General features: G+C 54.6%; 1 protein-coding gene across 3 annotated transcripts; it reads left to right on the top strand.

Moving 5' to 3' along the window:
- Window positions 1-1,236: 1,236 nt before the first annotated feature.
- On the top strand, window positions 1,237-17,932 carry ZNF839 (zinc finger protein 839). Of its 3 annotated transcripts, none has more exons than XM_042944348.1 (8): window positions 1,237-1,561; window positions 6,953-7,756; window positions 10,430-10,669; window positions 12,340-12,432; window positions 13,084-13,233; window positions 15,909-16,055; window positions 16,192-16,285; window positions 16,955-17,932. In XM_042944348.1, exons 1-8 carry the CDS (start codon window positions 1,262-1,264, stop codon window positions 17,821-17,823), a joined length of 2,697 nt encoding a protein of 898 aa, XP_042800282.1. In that variant the 5' UTR covers window positions 1,237-1,261; the 3' UTR covers window positions 17,824-17,932. The 3 variants fall into 3 exon arrangements, with proteins under 3 accessions (XP_042800282.1, XP_042800283.1, XP_042800284.1); XM_042944349.1 differs by lacking the exon at window positions 1,237-1,561 and adding an exon at window positions 1,914-2,567; XM_042944350.1 differs by lacking the exon at window positions 1,237-1,561 and adding an exon at window positions 2,844-3,204.
- The last annotated feature ends 922 nt before the right edge of the window (window positions 17,933-18,854 follow it).

Genomic DNA, 18,854 nt, shown 5'->3' on the forward strand with positions numbered 1-18,854 from the left:
AGGCACTCATCATATTATACCGTAAACGCCAGTTTCCTCCTCCTCCTGCTGCTGCCTGGACTGTATACAGAGGGCAGGACGGTCCAAAGGCAAGCACGGTGACTTACCCAGCAGATGCTTAATAACTGTTGACCAATGGCCCTACTGTCCTCTCTGGGGAGGGGAGCTGAGAAACACACATACACGAGCAGCTACAAAACTGGATGGGAAGGATGCACAGAGCCAGTAGAGTGAAGAGGAGGGGGAATGGAAAGGTTGGGCTGAAGAAGAGGGAGTGGTAGAGCTATGATGGATGGGACTGAAGTGTGGGGGGTGGGGAGGTCCTTCCTTCCTTCCTTCCTTCCTTCCTTCCTTCCTTCCTTCGGTCACATTCATCCATGCATCATTCATTCGCTGATCTGAGCTGGCGCTTGTGCTGAGCACTGTGTAATACATCATCTTGGCCCTTAAGGTGCATCCAGTATGGGTGGATGTATCGACCTGGGAATAATTTAGGGCGTACATTTGTTAAAAATGCGCACCTCAGGGGCGCCTGGCTGGCTCAGGTGGTGGAGCTGCGACTCTTGATCTCAGGGCCGTGAGGTCAAGCCCTAGGTTGGGTGTGGAGCCTATTTAAAAAAATAAAATACGGGCGCTTGGGTGGCTCAGTCGTTATCCGCTCAGGTCACGATCTCAGGATTCAGGAGATTGAGCCCTGCCTCTGGTTCTTCACGCTGACGGCCCAGAACCTGCTTGGGATCCTCTCTCCCCCTCTCTCTGCCCCTCCCCCGCCCGCGCCCTCTTTCTGTCTCAAAATAAACATTTAAAAATAAATAAAATAAAACTAATTATTTTAAAAAAGGGGAGCACACTTTGGATCCCCTGCTGGATCTATATTAAGCAGAACGTGGGACTAATGCACTCTACTGCACATGACGTCGAGAATTTTTGGATAGTGTGAACTTTTGGACAGGCTAAGGGGCTCTGGAACTCCGGAGACCTCCGCCTGGGAGGCCCTGGATAGCTCCTGGAGGAGCGACACCTGAAAATTAAACACATCAGTGACAAGGGAGAGGAAAATAAGGCCCATTCTGTCCTTGGCCAAGCGGCGACGGGGCGGAGCCAACCCAGGCCCCGCCCACAGCCCGGCTCGACCAGTTGCGGTCGCCTTCCAAGGTGTCTTGGCCTGCGGGGCACTCGTAGTCCCCCGCTCTTCCCAGGTGACGCACATTTGAGCCGCCGTCGCTCGGCGGCGCGGGTTCGAGTCCCGGCCTCGGCGGCCATGGCGGACGCGGAGCCGGAGGCCGAGGACGGCAGCGAGGATGGGGGCGGCGGCGGGGGCGGCCGGGCTCCCCCCGGCCCCGGCGGCAGCGCCTCGCGCGTGGCCCCGCTGGACCCCGAGCAGCTGCGGCGGGTCCTGGAGCAGGTGACGAAGGCGCAGCCGCCGGCCGAGCGGCCGCCGCCGCCGCCCTTCGTCCCGCAGGACGCGGCGCGACGGCTGCGGGACGCGGCGCAGCAGGCCGCCTTGCAGCGGGGCCCCGGCGCCCAGCCCCCGCGCCCGCCGCGCCTGCTGCGGCCCCAGGTGAGGCGCCGGGAGGGACGTGGGGGAAACCGAGGCCCGGAGCGGGGCCGGGCAGCGGCGCGGCAGGAGAGGCGGCGTCCGCCCGCCCGAGAGCTCCGGGCGGCCCACACTGAGCGGTCACCGCGCCAGCGTCTGCAGCTCCTCCGACGCGCCTGCTGGGCCGCCGTCCCGCTTCCGAGCGCTGCCCGCGGCCTCCGTGCCGCCCGGCCCCTCGCGCGGGCCTGCGTCCGTTCACTCGGCGTCCGTCGAGCGCCCGCTGGGTTCCAGGCGCTGGCCTCGGCGCAAGCGCGGCCTCGCACACCCTCCGTGGAGGGCGAGAGGCAGACTCGGGGAGGGACGCGGCGGGGGCGGGGGGACGCTGCTTTAGAGCGAGGAGCCCTCAGGCCTGACGCCGGAGCCGAGGCGTGGACGGATGGAAAGGAACCAGTGGGGAGGGCGGCGACTGCCAACTCGGGGGCTTGGGGCAGAACTAAGCACACAGCAGAGCGGTCTGAGGCGGGACTTGGCACCCTGGGGGGTCGTGCCCGGATTTGTAGCCGGTGCCCGGCACGGCGCCTGCCGCGCGCTGAACGAGGGAGACACGTGAGAGCACTCCGCATGCGACACCCCGTCATGTGCCCGCGTTACTACCTCCTGGGGCCCGCAGCTCTTGGTTGCTAGGGGAGTGGAGACAGGAGCCTGCTCTTCCAAGCCCAGGGGGTCAGGGGGAGCTCCTGCAGCCAGAGGTCCTTCCTGTCGTCTGTAAAGCCACGTCCCCTCTCAGAACTGGGGTTGCACGTGACACTAGCGCTTCTGGGCCCAAAGTTGCCAGAGAGATGCCGCTTCCACTAGGAGACACAGAGAGAGGATAGAATCAACAGCCTTCGTTGTTTTTTGTTTGTTTTGGTTTTTTAACCGAGTGATTTTGGCCGCCGGGAGTTGTATCGGGTTGGGGGTCAGGACTGGAGAGGTGTCTCGCCAAAGTTTGAGAAGACAGCTGTGAATCTGCCCAGACTCCTTCCTAGAGGTGTGACCTTGAGTAACCCAACCTCTTTGGGCTTTGGTTCCCTTATTGACATTGGATGAGCTTTCTAGCTCTGACTCCCACATAGGCGGAGTCAGAAGGGCCACCGTGGCTGCTGTCAGAAGGGCGACGGTGGCTGCTGTTTGGGTGGCTCAGTCTGTTAAGTGTCCTACTTCCGCTCAGGGCATGATCTCCCGGTCGTTGAGTTCGACAGCCCGGAGCCTGGAGCCTGCTTCAGATTCTGTGTCTCCCTCTCTCTCTGCCTGCTCCTCCCCCCAAATAAATAAACATTAAAAAAAGAGAGAGATGGGTGATGGTGGCCGCTGTGTGCAGAGCGTCTACTCCATGCCTGGCACCACAGGGGGCTTACTTCCGGGCAAGCGCACAGAAGTGTTCGTATCAGCACTTTACAGATAAGGAACAAGCTCCGAGAGGCGGGGTGACTTTGCCCAGGGTTCTCCCCCTCCAGCACCTGTTGAAGGTGACCCCAGCTCTTTGGGTTTGGTGTGGCAGCTTGAAGAGTCCAAAAGTGACATTGCCCGTCAAATGCAAGCGACCTTAATCAGCATTAAGCAGCACGACCGTATTCTGTGGCTGATCTAATTGGGATGACATAAATTCTGCCTGCACTCACAATAATGTAAGTTTGCTGTCGAGTCAGCCCCAGCTGTGCCACGGGGGCCACCGAGGCAAACCACGTGTGTTCCTTGCACCCGAGGAGGTTATGATCTAACCAATGAGGTAAAACGTGACTCAGGTAACTTCTCATCGAGGTCGGAAAACTAGAGATAAAGGACTGATGCACTTAGAGAAAAGGAGAACTGATTTTGGGCTGAGGGGATCAGAAATGACTTAGTTGAAGAGATGGAAGTGTGGGTCCCAGTTGAAAATATGGAAGGGGACAGGCAGTGTTGGGGGGAGGGTGGAGTGTGCACTTAGAGGACCCCGGTCTCGTGGTTCTCTGCGGGGAGGGTGGTGTGGATCAGAAGGCACAGACCCAGTGGACGCACTCCCGTGGGTCGGATTTGGGCTCGCATCCCTCCCATGCTCCCCGTTCCTGCACCACAGAAACATTCCCAGTTTCTTCCAATATGCTGTGCCATTTTTCGTGCGTCTGTGCATTCACTCATTTTTTCCTTGCACGTCAGACTACCTGTCCACCTGGCCAAAATTCCATTCGGCCTTCTCGGGTCTCTTCTGGGAAGCCAGACCCTCCCCCACCCACCCACCAGGCTGTTCCTGCCTCCTGCCTCTCTTATCGCACCTGCTGCCCCGTGGTGTCATTGTTTCCTGTCTGCATTCCTTAGGGAACCTAGTCTGCCTTCCAGATCGGCAGTGGAGCTTTTCAGAGTACAGATTGCGGGGTGGGAGGTCCTGACTCGGCAGGTCTGCAGGTGACTGAGGCACGGCCGGGGAAACTGCCCTCTTCCTCAGTGAGGCTAGGACTTGGCTGATGTTTTTGTTGTTTTTTTTTTTAACTGAAGTATAGTTGACATACAGGATTATATTAGCTTCAGGTGTACAAGGTAGCGATTCCACAAGCCTGGGCGTTATTCAGTGTTTACCACAGTAAGTGCAGTCACCGTCTGGCACCGTACAGTGTGATTACAACGTTATCGACTACACTTCCTATGCTGTGCTCTTCACCTCCATGACTTACTTATTTTATAACTGGAAGTTTATACCTCTTAATCCCCTTCACCTATGTCACCCACCCCCTCACCCACACTGGCCTGCTTCTGTGTAGGCATTGGCACTCGGAGATACCTTGTAAAAGTTTGCCGAGTGAAATAAACATATACCAAAGTATCGAGCATGATACCCACCTGGTAAACTCGTGGGGAGCCGATTTAAAAATTAGACCAGTTTTGCCACTGAAGTATTCCTAAAACAGTAGGATTTGGGGTGTGTGTGTGTGTGTGTGTGTGTGTGTGTGTGTGTGTTTAACGGCATTATCTGGTCATATCCTAAGAGCTTAGACATTCTAAGTGGTAGTAAGTGAAACAACTGTGATTATTAAAAGATAGTTGTCATTTGATTCACAGGTGGCCCAGGACTGGCCCTCAGGGGCCTCAGGGCACCAGCTGCGTACCTTCCTCACCCAGGACAGCGGATTGTGTCTGCTGTTTGTGGTACATGTGGAACACACACACACACAGATGTGCTCCCGCGTGGTTTCAGTGGGAGTTTTCATTCTGCTTCTTGTGACACTTGTATTGACCCCCCACTTGGTGTGGGGTCGAGTCCAAAGAGGGCCTGTCGGTGGCCCCAAATCAGTGGTTCTCGGCTGGGGACACTTGGCAGTGTCTGGAGACATTTTTGTCCCAAGAGAGGGCTTGCTACCGGCATCTAGTAGGTGGAGGCAGGGACACTGCTCAACATCCTGCAGTCACAGGATGGCCACCACAATAAAGAATTAATGGTCTGAAAAGTCACTTGTGCCCAGGTTGGGAAAACCTGCTCTGGATGATGAGGTTCATCTTTCTTAACTCTCTGGAGAAGGATACTGATTCTTTCTTTCTTTCTTTCTTTCTTTCTTTCTTTCTTTCTTTCTTAATTTTTTAAAATTTTAATTTATTTTTTAGAGAGAGCACAAGTGGGGGAGGGGCAGAGAGAGAGGGAGACACAGAATCCGAAGCAGGCTCCAGGCTCTGAGCTGTCAGCACAGAGCCCGACGCGGGGTTCGAACCCACAATCCATGAGATCGTGACCTAAGCCAAAGTTGGACGCTCAACTGACTGAGCCGCCCAGGCTCCCTGATGCTGATCGTTTTTGCAGTGTGAGGCCATGAGCCTTGTGTCTTGCTGCCTCTCCCCTGAGCCCATGACAGGTGTATACCTAACATTGTGTCTGGCACATAGTAACTGCTCAGTAATTATCTGTGGAATATTGTCGAGGGCAGCCCTCCCCTTCGGTGGGTGGTTTGCTCTTGCAGACCGTGCTGCCTTGACCCTCCCAAGACCTACATCTTTGTACCTATGTCAGTGTTTCTTATGGAACCCAAGAAGCAGAATTGCCACATCGGGAAGTACGTGCACTGAACGCTTTCTTAGATGTTAAAAAGTTGTTGAAGATAGCATCCTGCTCCCAGGTATGTGCCCTGGAGAAACTCACACACGTGAACACAGACACCCGCGAAGGTTCCACGCAGACAACAAGAGCGCAAGGTTAGGGACACTTGCCCGTCAACGGGCGAGTGTTCTCAGACTGCGGAGGAAATGAGAGCTACACACCGCGGTGTGGATGAATTTCACAAGCCGGACAGGAAGTAAGACACCTGAAAACGCTGCACCAGCTTGCATCAGGTCATGTACGCTTACATGAAGTTTAAAAACACGCCCAAACCGAAGTGCATATTTTGGGGGGTAGCTCCGTAGATAATATAAAAATGCGTGTGAATGACAAATAGCACTCAGGAAGGCACGCAGGCTGGGAGAACAGCACAGAGCTTCACCTCAAAGGGAAGTGCTGCATGTTTTAAGGCAGGTGGTGGGAACCTGTGTTACATTGCTCCTATGGCTTCTTTGTTTCTAGGATTTCATGAAAAATGGAAAAAGAAAAAAAAAGAGCGTATGTATTGAACTGAATCCAGGTTAGAGTACTAAGAATTCCAAGTAAATACAAATCAACTGTAAAGAAGGATATTTCTTATTAGTTCATGAAATCAATTTAGTAGATTGTGACTACCTTTATTTATTTATTTATTTATTTATTTATTTATTTATTTATTTATTAAATGTTTATTTTTGAGAGAGAGGGAGCCCATGAGCAAGCAGAGGAGGGTCAGAGAGAGAGGGAAACACAGAATCTGAACAGACTCCAGGCTCTGAGCTGTCAGCACCGACCCCCATGCAGGGCTCAAACCCATGAACTGCGAGATCATGACCTGAGCTGAAGTAAGATGCCCAACAGACTGAGCCACCCAGGCACCCCTGTGTTTATTTTTTAAATGTTTTATTTTTTTGGGGGGGTAGACAAAGTATCCAAAGCAGGCTCTGTGCTGTCAGCACAGGGCCCAATAGAGGGCTCAAACTCATGAACCAGGAGGTCATGATCTGAGCCAAAGTCAGACACTTAACTGAGCCACCCAGGCACCCCTTGACTAGTATTTTTTTAAAAAAACAACGTAGGATAGATCCTATCAAAAGGCATTTGTATAGAAATGGTAAGTGGTTTCATGAACTTTTAATTTGTTTATGCAAATGTTTCGACATGCACATATGGATGTGAGGTCAAGTGTATCACTAGAAACAGTACAGGTACGTTAAATAGACTCACATACAAGATGGATTTTATAATTTAGAAACACGTGTGATAATACAGTTAAGATGAGAGCAAAATGGTAGAACCATTGATAAGCCTAACGCTTTTCTCTTTCTGTCTTTAAGCAACTGGAAGCCATTTGTGTCAAGGTAATATCTGGAGAAATGACAGACCGGGAAAGGCCGACGCCCCCGCTGGCCACCCTCCAGCCCAGGACAGCCGGGCTGAGCCAGCCACCCAGGGGGGCGCCCGGCGTGCTGGGGCTCCGGGCACAGCCGCGCTTCCCAAGTAACTACCCTCCGATTCGGGTGTTTGTACAGAGGCCACTGCCCGCCCTGCAGCTGGTGGTTCCGCAAGGACCGGGCGCCACGCCGGCCCCTCTGTCAGCTTCTGACCCACCGGCGGTGACATCTGTTTCATCCGGTTCAGCGAATTTCTTTATTTCCAGCTTGCACACAAAACACACAGAGAAGCTAAAAAAATCTTTAAAAGTGAAGACGCGTTCTGGACGGATATCTCGACCGCCCAAGTATAAAGCCAAAGATTATAAGTTCATCAAGACGGAGGACCTGGCTGACGGTCGCTTGTCAGATTCTGACGATTACTCAGAGCTGAGTGTGGAAGATGACGACGACCAGAGGGGAAAGCGGGCGCTGTTTGACCTGTCGAGCTGTTCCCTGAGGCCCAAGACTTTCAAGTGTCAGACGTGTGAGAAGTCCTACATAGGAAAAGGGGGCCTGGCCCGGCATCTTAAACTCAATCCAGGCCACGGCCACCCAGAACCGGAGGTGTCTCTGTCTGAGAAGGCCAACGGGAGCACGATCCGAGGCTGTGCCGAGGGCAGGACGGCTAGCCTACCGTCCCCGGGGCTGCCCACGTCAGCTCTTCTGGGTGAGGAAGGGGCCCAGTCACCACCGTGTGGCCTGCAGGTAATGTTTCTACTGGTGACCGTGTCCTTCTTCCTGCCCATCCCGAAGTGGGGCTTTATGGTATCTGATGGGGGTTCAGGTGAAGGCTCAAGTAGGTCCAAGGTCACGGCAGGGGCTCTGAGACACCCCCGCCCCCCCCCCCGCCCCCGGTCTGTACCGCCGCCCGACCAGCAAGGCGCTGTGCACCCTCTGTGTAGGGTACTCGCCAGCCTCACTGGGCGTGTTCGATGGGAACATAGCCGCGAATTCTCTAGCTCTGGTCAGCAACGCGAGCCGCAGAGCACTCCCGTCTTGCTGCTGAAGTCACAGCGGGCCCCGAGAAAGGTCTCAGTTGGGAGCGATGGTCCCCGGGGCGCTTCCTGGAGCGTCAGCAGCGACATGCCATCTTCGCGTCTTGCCCCTTTGGAAACTCACAAGCAGACAAGGCAGGTCGAAGCCACTCTGACTTTGCACCACCACGCCACAGTTGAGGGACAGCAGTTTCAGGTTCCTAAACGTGTCGTGTGCCCTCGTGTGCCGCATACGAGCGGTCAGGTATTTACGAAATGCGGACGGATCACTTGAACGAACGGCAGACCTCTGTGGTCACCCTCACCTGCTTCGCTTGAACCTCCCTGCTTCCTTCTCCTTTGACTTGTGTTGGCTTTTATTTGTGTCTGTGCTTCTGGCTAGACAATCGTATTTGCAGTTCCTGAAATGTTAGACAAACCAGCACTGGAACTGACTCGGCTGTCGCTGGGAGTTTGTGATTTTAGTGACTCGGAAGACGTTGTCATCGAGAGCCTGTCTGCTCCGGCCACCTCATTACCTGCAGCGGGACGGGGGTTCCTGAAGGAGGGGTGAGGCTGGTGGCCGCTTTGGCTTACAGATGGGTTCCTTGGGGCCTGAACAGATCTTGTCTGGGCCCGGCTTATCTGTACTGAGGTCTAGTGGCAGAACCACGGAACAGCCCCGTGTGAGGATTCAAAAGTACTCTGTCCCCTGTAGCGTTAGCCTGAGTACTAGTAACACGGACACTAACAATATACTGTTGATTGCACGCCTCCTTTGGGCGGGAGTGTTGTAAGTCTTCTCCATCCCGTGAGAGCCCCGAAAGTCAGGTGCAAGACACGTGCATGGGGCTCAGAGGATGGTGGGCATCCCGTCGGGGCACACCTAGGACTCTGCCAGGTGGGAACGAGACTGAGGTTGAGGTCTTCTGACTTCAAAGCCCACACTCTAGGCTGCCTTGTTGGGGAAGGTTCTGCACCCCTCATGGCTGGTAAAACCCCAACTTTTGAGAAACCTCTCTACCTTTTTTTTTTTTCTTTTTAATATTTATTTATTTTTGAGAGAAAGAGAGAGAAAGTGTGAGTAGGGAAGGGGAGAGAGAGAGGGAGAATCGCAAGCAGGCTCCTCACTGTCAGTGCAGATACTGACTCGGGGCTCAAACTCACGAACTGAGATCATGACTTGAGCCGAAATCAGACGCTCAACCGACTGAGCCACCCGGGTGCCCCTCTCTCTACTTTCTTAAGTTGAAATGGGACCACGGTGATCTATAGTTCATCATCCAAACCAGGACATTCTGAGAGTGAAAGGGGCACTATTCACAATTCCAAGGGACAACAGGTGTGTGCGGGAGTGTCTCGGGTTGACCAGGCTAACCGGCACGTCCTGCTTCCTTCAGTGATGAAATGCGACCCCACGGCAGAAGCAGCGTGTGGATACCAGAGTCCCCGAGTGCAGGCCTGGCCTCGGGCATGGCGGCTGTCCAGACTGCGTGGGAGGGGTGCCTCCGGCTGCTGCGGTGGGGAGGGACACGCAGGCCTGTGTCTCTCCTGTCCTTTCCCGTGAGCAGACTCACGGCACCTAGGGCCACAGACAGACCTGGCGTTGCTCCTGCAGCTCCACTGGTGAAGATGTAGAGGGAAAATTCCGTAAGAGTTCAGGGGACTGACTTTGTGCCGGCTGCCACGTGAAGTGTGTTCCTTGAATCCATTTAAGCTTCCAGCAGTCCTGGGAGATGCAGGTGCATTGTTCCTGTTTTCAGAGGGGGAGTTGGCACCGAGTGAGGAAGTAGCTGGCGTCAGATCCAAGAGTCTGTCCAAAAGCCGTGCAAATCCACAAGACAGAGAGTAGACTAGCAGCTCCCAGAGCCTGGGGGCAGGGAAGAATGAATGATGCTGACGGGTACAGGGGTTCTTTTGCAGGGGGGAGTATGAACATGTTTTGGGATTAGATGGTGGTGATGGTGACACACCCTTGTCAGTGCATGAAAATCTGAACTATAGATGTTCAAAGTATGAATTTCATGGCATTTGAAATATACCTGATAAAAAATAATAAAATTTTTAAAAGTCACGCGTAAGGTATGAATGACCGAACTTCAGGTTCAGTTTTAAGATGACGGTGGTGTCAGAGAAGTCTCCTGTTTCATTTTGGGCAACATCCAGGGTTATGGCTGGCCAACCCAGACTTACCGGCTGGCTAATACCGGATGTCTCAACAAGGAACTCTGTTGGGAAAGTTTAAGGTGCGTCGATTATAGTTAATGTGTCTTAATAATGCAGAGAAGAAATAATTTCTCAAGTTCTTTGCTTTTGACGTGACACTGTTTGGCTCTAGGATTGTCACTATGGCGTATAAAGTATGATTCTTTCATTTTTGTTTTGGGCACGTAACGCTCTCTAGAATAGCCCGTCTGTAGAAGTTGAAGACGCCTTGGTGTCTGAACCAGAAGATGGAAATTATTCGGCCTTCGTGGGATCAGAGAGACACCCAGGCCCTAGACGAATCGAGTTCGCAGCAGCCCCTGCAGAGGCCAGCGAGGCCGTCCTTGGGCGAGGCAGAGCCGCTCACCCGCGTGGGCGCTCCGGTGCCTGTGTGGCAGGTGCACAGAGCGCCTCGGCGGCCAGAGCCCGTTTCAAGGAGGTGCGTGGCTCTTAGACCCTGTTCTTGAAACCCGTGTCTTTGGCATGGCGTGTGGCAATCCGCTGGTAGGTTTCTGAGTCAAAAGTAAAACACCCAGAGCAACGAAATAGTTCGCCTGAAACGTAGTTGGACGAAGTGTGTAATAACTTCAGGAACAGTGTTACCTGAAATAATTCTAGGTTTACCGGTTTGGAATAACAAGAGGGCTTTCGGGCTGCCTGCCGTTACACGTTTGGGAATGATTGTAAGCTAGGTTTTCATATAAGCAGTTTAGGAAACAGGCAGTTTCTATTTTTCTGTACAAAATTTTAAGGTACAAAATCATGTTTCAGGTTTTGAACCCTGGAATCTCCATTCCAGTCCCTTGAAAGTAAGCTTAGTGAATTTAAGGGGACTGATTTAGAAAAGTGGGACCCTAAATTCATCCCGATTGTCTTTGGCTCGGCGGTATTTATTTGCCTGGTAACGGCCAGCTGCGTGTCTTAAAGAAGTGAACAGGAGCAAAGAGAGTGCGAGGTAGTGAGTGAGCGAGACAGCTGCTCTCAGAGTGGCCACCAGGGAACCAGGGCCTCCAGAGTCACACACAAGGGGACGAGAGGTTCTCGGTGAGGAAACTTTCCTAGAAAGCGTCATGAGCTTACATATTCTAGCTGGAAGTTTAAACCCGGTGACTTCGCTTTCCTCTCATTGGGCTTGTCGATTAATCCCGGATGACAGATTTTAGGAGCGGGAGGGAAGGTGGTCCTCCACTCGATTCAGTCATTAACACTTGAAATACCGCCATCTATTGAGCACTTTGTGCGTGGCAGCTCGGCCACGCTCTCCGCCCTGCCCCCAAGCTAAGTTCCAGGTTTACTTCATTTCATTGCTTCCATAATCATTATCTCCACTTAATAGACGACGAACCCGAATGGTTCGTGAGCTCCCTGTGCCTCTTAAGACTTCCTGTCTCTGAGACTGGTCCCTTCCCTGTCCACATCATTGCCGCCCTGGGTGACCTTGCCCTGGGTGACCTCCTCCGTCTGGTTTCTCAGGCCATCCTCCCTCGAGGACACCCACGTACTTCCTGTACCTGCTAATTCACTTGGCTCCTGAGCCTCAGCGCTCCCACGGGGCGGCCCGGCCTGTACCTCCCCCGCCCTCCCCTTCCAAGGGGAGCCCCCAAGCTCGCTTCCTAACTTGCCTGGGGGTCTGCCCTGCGCCCAACTGGGGACCCACAGTCATTCATGCTCCTCCCCTAGTCCTGAGGACTGCCCTCCCCGCATCCCTCTCCCCACACCCCCCACCCCTGCATTCACCTCGGGGCCTCCTCTTCTTTGGCCTGTCCTTTGGCGGTGGTCTCCCAACCGCAGGCTGCCCCACACTTGTTTGCATTTTCATCTCGGGCACTAGTTAGTGCCCCCGGAGAGCAGGGAACACCGTTCCTTCTCCAGGACCTGGTACCCCCTCTACGCTCAGCCGTCCCAGGGGAGTCAAACTTTGATTCCAGAATTGGTCACAGACTTTGTTAACGGATCGAGTGAGATCGTTAACAAACAGAATGTTAGAGAGTCGCTTAATCACTGCGATTTGGGGGAACTTTAGGTCTTTTATATTCTTCGGCGCCAACTTTTTGGCTGCTGGGGATTATTTTGGGGCTTTTGAAGCTGTTAAATGCTTTCTTCTGGCAGTTTCTCCAGCAGTGTGACCGAGAGGCTCTCGTGGACCTGGTGCTGCCTCAGCTGGCTCAGGTGGTGACCGTGTACGAGTTTCTTCTGATGAAGGTGAGTCTCCTGAGCGTGTCTAGAGGACGCTCGGCCGATTTGAAGTTATTTCGAAAGACATCCTTCGCATTTGTTTTAGAACGAGCCGGGCCGTTTGGAATCGTGTCCCTTCTCCAGGACAGAGCTGAGGGGAGCCTGCTGGCCCCACCGGTGCCTACTCGGCCAGGTCTCCCAGAGGCTGCTCGAGGACCCCCTTGCCTGTTTTCACCTCATGTGGGAGGCAAGAAAGTGGTGGCAGCAAAGCAGGGCCGGCCCCCGGCGCCCGTCACCTTCCTCTCGGGCACCTCCTCCCTGGTGAGCCCGCTCTGACTCCGAGAGGTGCCGGCACGGCTCCCGGGAGGAGTGAAGGCCTGGGCCCCTCCTGCCTGCCGGCCCGTCCGCGGGACCTTTCCGTCTCCCCTTCCTGCCCCCCCCCGCGACCCCGTCTTCGGGGCTTCGGCCCACAGTCCCCCTGCGGCTGTCACCCTGGAGGTGGTCTGCTCTGTGGCCCCGTCCGGGGCCAGGCACGTGTGGGCTGTCATTGGCGAGTGGAGGAGATGACGGGCCGCGGACGGCCTGACAAGCTCGTATCCTTCCTGCCTCCAACCCCCTGTGTTTGTCATTTCGTTGCCTCTGGTTAAAACATTTCTTGTCACCTTTATCTTCACAAAGGTTGAGACAGGTCATCTAGCAAAACCTTTGTTCCCAGCTGTGTATAAGGAATTTGAAGAGTTGCATAAAAGGGTTAAGAAAATGTGCCAAGATTACCTCAGTGGTTCTGGTCTGTGTTCCCAGGAGCCTCTGGAAATAAGCAACGACAAGGTAACGGTCTCACCTGGGAAGAAAGTTTTGCTTTTAGATTTGCTAAAGGAAGGATATGTGTGTAAAGAGGAGAATGTTGTTATTTTTACTTATTTATTTTTTTAAAGTAATCTCTATGCCCAATGTGGGGCTGGAACTCATGACCCCGAGATCGGGAGTCGCTCGCTCCACTGACTGAGCCAGACAGGCACCCCTGAGGAGGCTGTTTTCAGTAGTGACATCTTCATAGCCAACTGCTTTTCAGCTCTTTTTCCCACCAAGTGACTGTTTTATTTTAGTTTATTTATTTTGAGAGAGAGAGCGCACGTGTGGGAGGGGCAGAGAGAGAGAGAGAGAGAGAGAGAATCCCAAGCCAAATGCGGGGCTCGAACTCATGAACCATGACATCATGACCTGAGCTGAAATCAAGAGTCGGAAGCTTAACCAACTGAGGCTGCTGGGCGCCCGACATTTTAAAAAAATTTTTTTTAATGTTTATTTATTTTTTGAGAGAGACAGAGTGTGAGTAGGGGAGGAACAGAGAGAGAGGGAGACACAGAATCTGAAGCAGGCTCCAGGCTCTAGGCTCTGAGCTGTCAGTACAAGCCGACACAGAGCTCGAACTCATAAACAGTGAGATCATGACCTGAGCTGAAGTCGGCCACTTAACCGACTGAACCACTCAGGCACCCCCCCTCCCCCAACATTTTTTTAATATAAAAGCAAACGGTGCTTGTTTCAGAAAACTCAGGAATGCAGACGGGCTGACTGAGCCTTGAAAGGTCCAGAACACTCTCACTCAGTGGTGACTGCAGTGCTTACTGAGGGCTGGGGGACGGTGACCATAGATCCTGTCCGTGGCTGTTTAGACACAGTTCTCATTCCCCTGTCATTGTCTCCATCAAGTTGCCTCTGGCTGTACTGGGTCCTGGGCAGAAATCTGGTTTGAACTGATGTGGTTTTACTTGTTTTGGATAAAACCCTTTGCTGGGCTTAGCGTGCCCCACGTGGCCACATCATTCAGGGGTCCGTGCTGGCCGGGCCCCCAGGTCTCAGGCCCACCTTGAAATGGAGCACTGAGTGATGCCATGCTTTTAAGTAATGCTTGTTTATTTAAAAACATACTTGTACAATGGTAGCTGGGGCACACTCGTGTCTCAGAGACTGTCTCTAAACTACTGAAAATACTTGTAGGTTTAGAGAAGGAAAATGTGGGGCAGAGGGGGCGGGAACCTGGCGGTGGGCAGTGAAGGTTAAATGGATCATTGTGTTGGGGTCAATCATGGGAGGGGTCTTTCTGGGTCAGGGCAGTCCTTACTGCTGGAGGGGGTAGTTTCGGTTCCCATCAGGGTACGCTTTGCCCTCAGGGTCTGCTGCCTGAGCCAGGGGACCCTGGAAAGGAGAGCCCCACTAGTGCGTCTGAGGGCAGGAAGGGGCAGCCACAGCCCTCTTTCACAACCACAAGGAACACTTGGGCCTGTTGCTTCAACTGCTCTCAAGATTTCATTGACCTGGTCATGGGTCTGCCCGCCTGTTCTTAGGGTTAGTGTCACGCAGACTAGGTTACTTCCGTAGCAAGAAGTCTTGATCCACACTCTGACAGAACGAGGGTTGTTTTGTTTTTGTTCTTTTTTTTTTGGGGGGGGGGGTTGGTCATTAGTTTTATACAAATGCAACATTTATTTATTAAAGCTTATGTATTTATTTTGAGAGAGAGAGAGTATGTGCTGGCAGAGGAGGGGCAGAGAGGGGGAGAGAGAGAATCGCAGGTGGGTTCCGTGCTGTCCGTGCAGAGCCCGACGTGAGGCTCGAACCCACCAACTGTGAGCTCGGGACCTGAGCCGAAATCAAGAGTCGGATGCATAACCGACTGAGCCATCCAGGTGCCCCAAGAGTCACGTGTTTTTTAAACTGTGAGCTCGGCAGGTGTGGGTGTCCTCCCGTCACAAGGCAGACTGGACACACACGGCTGCTGTGCACGCCTGTCAGGACCCACACTCGCAGGCAGTTCAGGCCGAGCCACAGCCTCCTAGGGGCACAGACCGTGGCTTAGCTTGCAAGGGGACACAGACAGGCTGGGAGGCACTGAACTCAAGGGGCTGTCTGTCTTCTGCTCAGACCTTGATCTGCTGCCCCTCCTTCCCTGCCTCCTCCCCTCCTGCTCCGTGGTCCCTTCCTGTGTTCATGTGTAAACAGTGACAGCTGTCGCTTCACAGAATGCCCCCAGGGCAGCTGCAGCCCCCTCACAAGACCAGGAAGATTCCGGGAGCACAGAAGCCGGGGCCCAACATGACCCTCAGACTCCCAGACCCTCACCCTGTCCACTGCCTGCAAGAGGAGATATTGTTCTGGAATGGGTGGGATTGTTTTCTGCCGGTTCCAGTGGAAATCAAACACAGGAGAACAGGAGGCAAGCAGTCACTCCGGTGTCCGATGCCGTCTGACTGCCGACGACACTGAGGACAGCGTAGTGAATTAAAAAAGAAAAACCCCTTTGGTGTCTGCTCTGCACCGTGCTAACACAGAACCTTCTGGTTCTGATAGGACCCGTTTTCTCCCCAGCTGTTCCACGGAACTTCTCACGTGTCTTTGTTTCTCCCGTCGTTCGGGCGGCCCCTCTCGGACGCGCCTCGGCCCTGCCATTACTGCCGACGTGCTGCTGAGCGCAGCTCCTCTCTGTCGCCCTCCCTCCTCAGGTGGCCGAGTCTTTAGGAATCACAGAATTCCTGAGGAGGCGGGAAGCGCACACAGAGTGCGTCCCAGCGCAGCGCACCAGCGGGGACACGGGCCGGGACCCCCGGGCCGAGCTGGAGGAGGCCGGCCAGCAGAAGCGGGGAAACGAGGTGGGTGCCGTCGAAGCGGGTGCGGTGCCGAGTTTCGGCGCTTTGACTGCAGCCCACGGCGCTGTCCTCCGGGGAGGAGCGGTGCGAGCCTGCCCGCTCCCTCCTAGGCTTAGCTCCCCCGGTGTCCTCTTTGCAGACCGCGGACGGGGCGCCGGCCTGGGTGAAGAAGACCAGAAGAGACCCTCCGCCCCAGGACACCACTGACGGCGGAGCCCCAGCCGCCAACCAGGGTAAAGCGCCTCCCAGGCCTGCTTCTCACTCCCGGGTGCCCCTGTGGCCGGATTGAAGAGAACCTGGTTTCTCTCAAGTCTTATCCCCACCTCCCGGGGTCCTGTGGTTCTCTCTCGTTCCCTGTAACTCTCGAGGTCTGTGAGGCTCTCTCGAATCCCTTATTGAAATGAAGAGCCCATGTCTGGGGCCTGGCTGTAAGTGCCGGCTGAGGTTTAACCCTGGAAACAAGCCCTCCTCTGGCTTTTATTCTGTTCGAACCAGAACCTCTCAACCAGACCCTGAGCCTACAGCGCACTGAGAATGGTTCTGCTGCTTCCTAAAACTGCCCGATACCCTGCTTGACCCTCAAGTCTCCAATGGAAAGAGGCATTCTGCTCTTTAGAACTTACGACTGAATTCTGCTGCAGGGGAGGGCAGCTTTATTCAGGGAGAGCAGTGGAAACCCGGGCCCCTGTTGGCCACACGGCTCCCCTCACCTGACTAATCAGTATCGCCTCTGAACTTCATCCACACTTGGAAGCTGCCAGTCCCGAGTAGCAAGGAGAGTTTACGTGTCCACGCGTTCTGCCAGGAAGTTACTCTGGACCTGCTGGTCTTGGACAGCGAGCGCAGTGAGCAGGCCATGTCACGGCACATGGACGCTTACCTGTTTTTCTTGAACTGTTTAGGTCCTGCCCTTCCAGCGAGCGGGAACGCCCCTCGCCGTCCAGAAGGAAGCCACATGGCGCCGGTGTCTGGTCGCGCAGGCCGGCAGCTGCAGGCATTTGCTGACCCCAAGGCCAAGAGCGGGTGTGGGGCTCCTGCTCTCTCGTGCGAGAACGTCAGTGGGCTGAGTGTGTGTCCTCAGTCAGGAGAGCCCGGGACGCAGACACAGGGGCGCGTGCCAGCCCTCCCTGGAGAGAATGCTCAGGAACGCTCCGCAGACTGGAACGGAACTGGGAACAGCCCGGGCAGCGGGGATCTCTGCAGGACCCTGATGTTCCCTGGAGGGGTGGCATCCCTGCCGCCTTCCGGGCCTGGAGACCTTGAGAGGCATGGCTCCCTCTGGAAAGGCCCACGGTCTGGCCCCAGCGACGTCCTGTTTCCAGAGGCTGCCGGCCCTCTGCTGGAGAGGGTTTTGTCTGTGGACGTGGGGCCAGCTGACTGCATCCCCAGGACCGTGCCCGAGCCGGGGCCTCAGCCGGCCCAGGCCGGGTCGCCGCCCACCGATGGCGGTCAGGGAAGCCACGCAGGGGGTGTGGACCACTTCCCCGCCGGGCCCGAGGCGCACGCTGACCAGAGAGAACTGGAGAACATTGTTGCTGCTGGAGAAGCCGTGGCTTTTGAAATCACCAACGGGTGCCATGAATTTTTGTCTCAGGGACGGGAACAGATATTTATTCAGACTTCCGACGGCTTGATCTTGTCCCATCCGGGTTCCATGGTGTCCGGGGAGGAAGATGTTGTCATAGTGGCTGGTATGGAGGGGCCCGCCCTGCAGACGGCCCCCCCGGAAGGGGTCCCTCTAGAAACCACAGAGGCAGAGCCCTCACAGTGAAGCAGAGCCGGACCTCAGTCCTGGACGTGTGTGTGTTTTATCCAAAGAAGGTCTATGTGAAGTAATGTGTATTTTTCTACTGTGAATACAGACACAAACGGACATCTTATTTATAAAGAATAACGTCTTTTTACTTGACCGTCTGTCTACCTTCTCCTGTATCTTGCTTGCCTTCGTGCTGATGGCAGAGCGGTCCCCTGACGCAGCCAGCCTTAGAGACGACCCACAGTTAGCACCACGACACTGTTACTTGCCACCTTGCTCCCCCCAGAACCATGTCCCTTTCTCTCCTGGGTGATGTGCTCTTTTCCCGCCACATCTGGGTTTATTAAAGATCTAAGTTCGCCATCCTGCCCCCACCCCCGGGAAGTAGGAAAGAAAATCGTTTCTGCTTGTACTTAATGCATGAGGGGCCCACTGCAGGGGGCAGCTGAGGTCAGAGCCCCAGTCCTCTGGGGTCTCGCTCACAAAGTCACCTGTTAAGGTCTCTTCTCTTTTGAATGTTTTCCTTGGCTTCGTTAGGCGGAGCGAAAAAGGAAGGTGATTTGTCCACCTTCAGACGCCACAGGTGTCCTCTCCCCCAGGGAGACTGTCAGGAGGGACCCCGAGCAGGCAGTGCTGGGGATCCGGGCTATCCCCCACCCCCGGGCCCTGCTGTGCAGGCGCGGGCCTCGTCCCCGGCCATCTTCCTGTCTTTTCGCTTGATTTCAGAGCCAGTTCGACAGAGCAGAAGGGCGGTGTCCCAGGACACAGCAGCCAGCAACGAGCAAGCCACGGTACGTCCCACGGCCTCGAGCGTTTCTCAGGAGCCCAGAGCGAGTCCCGTCCTGGGGCCCTGGAGTGAGGACCGAGCCTCCTGCCTGGGGATCGTTCAGAACCCTCGTCAGGCACCTAATGCAACAGACTGAGTCCAACCTGGCCCCGTGGTCCGTGGTCTGGACCCAGGCCCTTTAAATACAAATTTAGTTTCAATTTATAGGATATTACGGAACATCCCAGTGCATCTTACTTTCACCATTGTGGATGTGCTT

Source organism: Panthera leo, chromosome B3 (assembly GCF_018350215.1).
Source record: "Panthera leo isolate Ple1 chromosome B3, P.leo_Ple1_pat1.1, whole genome shotgun sequence".
Classification (NCBI taxonomy): domain Eukaryota; kingdom Metazoa; phylum Chordata; class Mammalia; order Carnivora; family Felidae; genus Panthera; species Panthera leo.

Bases quoted from the DNA above. Each gene is read 5' to 3' on its own strand.
- ZNF839 (XM_042944348.1), top strand. From the start codon at position 1,262: ATGGCGGACGCGGAGCCGGAGGCCGAGGACGGCAGCGAGGATGGGGGC. The intron at 10,670-12,339 runs GTGCGTGGCTCT...TTCTTCTGGCAG, and splicing joins CCAGAGCCCGTTTCAAGGAG to TTTCTCCAGCAGTGTGACCG. The intron at 16,056-16,191 runs GTGGGTGCCGTC...TCCTCTTTGCAG, and splicing joins AGCAGAAGCGGGGAAACGAG to ACCGCGGACGGGGCGCCGGC.